Source organism: Sinocyclocheilus anshuiensis, unplaced genomic scaffold (genome assembly GCF_001515605.1).
Source record: "Sinocyclocheilus anshuiensis isolate Anshui unplaced genomic scaffold, SAMN03320099.WGS_v1.1 scaffold2201, whole genome shotgun sequence".
NCBI lineage: Eukaryota > Metazoa > Chordata > Actinopteri > Cypriniformes > Cyprinidae > Sinocyclocheilus > Sinocyclocheilus anshuiensis.
The window spans coordinates 25,329-29,993 of NW_015552525.1; the positions used below are offsets into that span (position 1 = coordinate 25,329).

The 4,665-nt window shown below is 37.3% G+C and overlaps 2 protein-coding genes across 2 annotated transcripts in view; both read right to left on the reverse strand.

Annotated features, from left to right (window-relative positions):
- LOC107663551 (WD repeat-containing protein 20-like) overlaps window positions 1-2,444 on the reverse strand; it is an 8,170-nt gene extending 5,726 nt beyond the window's left edge. The window contains exon 1 of the mRNA XM_016453788.1: window positions 2,059-2,444. Coding sequence (XP_016309274.1) covers window positions 2,059-2,409 — 351 coding nt within the window. The 5' untranslated portion in view covers window positions 2,410-2,444. The remainder of the gene's footprint in view (window positions 1-2,058) is intronic.
- A 1,274-nt stretch (window positions 2,445-3,718) lies between these two features.
- The window catches only part of LOC107663550 (mitogen-activated protein kinase kinase kinase kinase 5-like), a 27,731-nt gene continuing 26,784 nt past the window's right edge, over window positions 3,719-4,665 (reverse strand). Inside the window, exon 31 of the mRNA XM_016453787.1 lies at window positions 3,719-4,182. Within this exon, the coding sequence (XP_016309273.1) occupies window positions 4,062-4,182 (121 nt within the window). The 3' untranslated portion in view covers window positions 3,719-4,061. The remainder of the gene's footprint in view (window positions 4,183-4,665) is intronic.

Genomic DNA, 4,665 nt, shown 5'->3' on the forward strand with positions numbered 1-4,665 from the left:
ACCCACACACACACCCACACACACACACAGACACACACACACACACACACACACACACACAGATACGCACACACACACAGATACGCACACACACACAGATACGCACACACACGCAGATACGCACACACACGCAGATACACACACAAACGCACGCACGCACACACACATACACACACACACACATGCACGCACACACACACACACACACACACACACACACACACACACACACACACACACACACACACACACACACACACAGAGAAAGAGCAGTGTTATTGCTGTGTCATTAAGAATATTTTATTAATATTTTTAAATTAGTCTTCATTTTCATATTTGTAATTTTCATTTCAATTTAAGTCTTAAATTTAAATTTTATTAAAAATGTTATTATTTTTGTTGTTTTTGTAATTTTTGTAATTTTATTTTTAAATAATTTTTGTTAGTATTTAGTCTTTTTAATGTCTATAGAGTTATAGATTATTTTAGCATGTAATTGCACATACATAAAAAGCTAAACTGTGGTTTGCACACTTTAACAAAGAATCACTTACATTGCAAATATATATAAGAAAACTAAAACCATTAAAAAAACATGTTCATTACATACTTAAGTGAAGCTAAATGAAACAAGAGAAATGTTGCCTTTGCAACTAGTTGTAATTAAATAGTTATTTTTTTACATTTTATTTCAGTGAACATTTATTATATATTATTTATTTTTTTAAGTAATATTGTTTGTTTTTTTAGATTACTATAACAACCCTTATTCAAATATATGAAAGAAAAAAAATCACTGAATTATTTTGGAAGTATTATATACATTTGTATTCAAATTCTCTCAAACTCTAGTGTGAAATCTGAACTTTTTTGTTAAAATGTGCATTTTCCCCTCCTCTTTTCATGCATATAAAAAACAAACAGGACAGAGTCTGTGTTGAACAAATAAAATAAAAGCACTTAAATCTTGTAGGCTCAGAGTGCAGATGAAATGTGTTTGTCATTCTTTAAGGTCACATAGATTTATATTTATGCATTTGGCAGATGCTTTTATCCAAAGTGACTTACACTGCATTTAAAGTGTGTGTGTTTCAGTTGATGCCTTCCCGGGGAATCGAACCCATGATCTACAGGAAAGCTGTTTCAGAATAACTTTGGTGGCGGTTGACCCTAATGAGACCAGTCTGTCTGAACAAGCTGCTGGTTTAAGCATCCTGTAGCCTACTAATCTGACCTCCATGTACTAGTCCATCAGTCCAACCCTGAACAGGCCAGAAAACAACAGTGCTGACTGATCTCAGTGCAGATCTTGCTTCAGTGGCCACTAAAATCATTTCATAATCATTTCCAGAACCAGACATGGCTTGTGCAAGGTGTCCTAAACCAAAGACCATCACGAAACCAGCACCCTTCACTGATCGGCCCATTATCTACTGATGTCTTCAATCCAAACACCGAAGCTTCACTGAAAGCTTGCATATGCTCCATATCTGAGATTAAAAATCACGTACACATAACCACCCTGTTGAAAAAACCAGCATATGCTGTTTAGGTATGTTTTGATGCTAGGATGCTGGTTTAAGATGGTCCTTTGCTGGTTTATGCTGGTCATGTGCTGGTTTATGCTGGTCATGTGCTGGTTTATGCTGGTCATGTGCTGGGACCAGCTTAAACCAGCATAAACCAGCAAAGGACCAGTTTCTGGTCTTTAATAGCTAATGCTCTCAAAAACATTATTTATACAACAATCATGCAATGTTTTTTTTCCTGTAACATTTTAGTCGGATGTTCTTCTGAAGTTTTTATAAATGTTGCTACTCGTTCAGAGAACATTCAAAAGTAACGTTCCAATAATGTGCCACAAAACGATTAAATGCAACATTGTAATTAATCATTTTGTAACACATTAATGTGTCATAAGCGTTTACAAAATCTGGAGGTTTGAACGTTCAGAGAACACTGAAGAAATAATGTTTTCATAAGCTAAACAAAGCGGATGTCGCTGTTACACTGACGCGATCGGATCCGCGGGTTTTGTCAGATCAAGAGATGCTCGACCTTCTTGATGTTCGTGTAGGTGTAGAAGTAAAGTTCCCTGCCGATGTTGAAGCACACTCGCTCCGAATCCTCGCTGGGGTCCTCCGGCTTCAGCTTCACCATCGACACCCGCACCGGCGGCAGGAAGCCCGGAGAGGAGTTGGCGGCGGCGGCCCCGGGCCCCTGCACCAGCCCAACACCGGCACCGCCGCCCGCGCCCGGCCCCACCGTCACGCCCGCCGAGGAGCCCCGCGGCAGCCCGGCCCGCTGCTGAGAGTCCGAGAGGGTGAGCAGCTTGTAGAATCCCTCGCGGGTCCGGAACTGCGATTTAATCTCATTGATATCCTTCAGAGCGCCTCCATCTGCGGCCATCTTCAGTCCACAGGAAGCCGCGCCTCTGACCTGGAAATGATGCGGAAAACTACAGGCAAAATGGGAGCAGCGCTCAACCGAGATGAAGATGATGATGATGATGCTCCAGACTCAGAGTCACTGTGATCTCAGCATCATCAACATTTACTACTATCTATCTATCTAAGAAAAAAATTTTCAGGAACATTTTGCTACTGTTCCCATTATATTATGAAAACATTATTATGGAATGTTTTTAGAACTGAAATGTTTTAAAATCGTTTTTTCTTGGTTATGTGAACGTCAGAGAAAACGTTAAGGGAACGTTCAATTGTACCATTTTGCAAACATTAGGAGAATGTTACTTTTGAGTGTTCTCTGAACGTTCTGAAACAAATAGTAACATTAAAAAAACAGACATTCAACTTTGAACTAACGTTGTATAAATGTTAAAGGAGACATATTATGCCCCTTTTTACAATATGTAATATAAGTCTCTGGTGTCCCCAGAATGTGTCTGATTATAGCACTTAAAACCTGGAAAAGACAGATTTTCATGATATGTCACCTTTAATGGAAGAACATTTGTTCATAATTTCCCCATTACCTATCTATCTATCTATCTATCTATCTATCTATCTAACAAAAATATGTTCTTAGAACATTTTGTACGTTCCCATTAAATTATGAAAACATTATTGAGTATTCTCAAATCATTCAAAACATCCAGTGTTATTTATTTATTTTAATGTATTGATTATGTGTATCTTGGTTATGTGAATGTCAGAGAAAACTTAAATGGAACGTTAAAATTGAATGTTTGCAAACATTATGAGAATGTTACTTTTGAGTGTTCTCTGAACATTCTGAAACAAGTAGTAAATAGTAACATTTAAAAAGCAGACAAACATTGCAGAAAAACGTTCCATGATTGATGTATAAAGTTTTATTTTTTTATTTTTATTTTTAAAAACCCAGATAACTTTGAACTAACATATTAATTTTACTGGAAGAACGTTAGTTCATAATTTCCCCATTATCTGTCTATCTATCTATCTATCTATCTATCTATCTTCTTACATGATGAATGTGTAGCATTTGTAAAATGAGACTCATATTTGTATAACCACCTTGAATGGCTTTTATTTCAGTTTCAGTTACATTAATATCTCCGGTTGATTTCACACAGAACTTTATTAATCTAAAACAGACGTGCAAATACTCCAGTTCCTCCAGAAACAATCTGCTCTGCCTGAGATATTCAGCAGACCTTAACTGTCCCGTCAGAACAACAGCAAACAGACAGAAGATCTGACCAGGCGGGTACTGTAATGATGGCGCTGTCAGAACCTGCTGTGTCTCAGCATTGTATAAAGCGCTATACAAATAAAGGTGACTTGATTTGAAATACTCAGAAATCTAGAAATACAGCTCTAGGCTTCCCGTCTACATTCTCACCTGCTCTGGATTTCTCTGTTTCTGAATCTTACTGTGCAGCAAACTAGTCAGAAACTGTACAAGTTGGTCTTCTTGTAATGGTTCACCAGTGGACTGATCACTGAGAGATCACACACACACACACACACACACACACACACACACACACCGACTGCAGACAGACGTGGCCTGTGTTCTCACACCTGACCTCTTTATTAACACCAGGAGGAGTTTAATTAATAACAGAAGTTGGCTGTGTGTGTTTGGGAAACAGGGGCGGAGTCAACTGTCTCCAGGATGTACAGATTACAGAGTCCTGATTGGTCATCACATGCTCGCTTCTCCATGACAACAATTCTGTTGATAGGAATCAAACATACCATAATTAAATGAAATTAATTAATGATCTTGCGCCACCACCTCTTAAACAATGTGTTATTTTCTATAAGGACAATTGTTGGGAAATGTAAGAAAACTGTCTTTGGACAAACAGCTTTTTTCAGTTAGAGCAGCAGAAAGATGAAAGATCATATTAGAGAGTGTACATCACAAATCTGCACTCAAAATATGGCTTAAGAAAAATCAAATATGTGATCACTGATTTTTTTAATGTTTTTTTTTGTGATTTGATATTGTGATAATGTAATTTGTGATATTGTCATGTGATACAGGTGCATCTCAATAAATTAGAATGTCGTGGAAAAGTTCATTTATTTCAGTAATTCAACTCAAATTGTGAAACTCATGTATTAAATAAATTCAATGCACACAGACTGAAGTAGTTTAAGTCTTTGGTTCTTTTAATTGTGATGATTTTGGCTCACATTTAACAAAAACCCA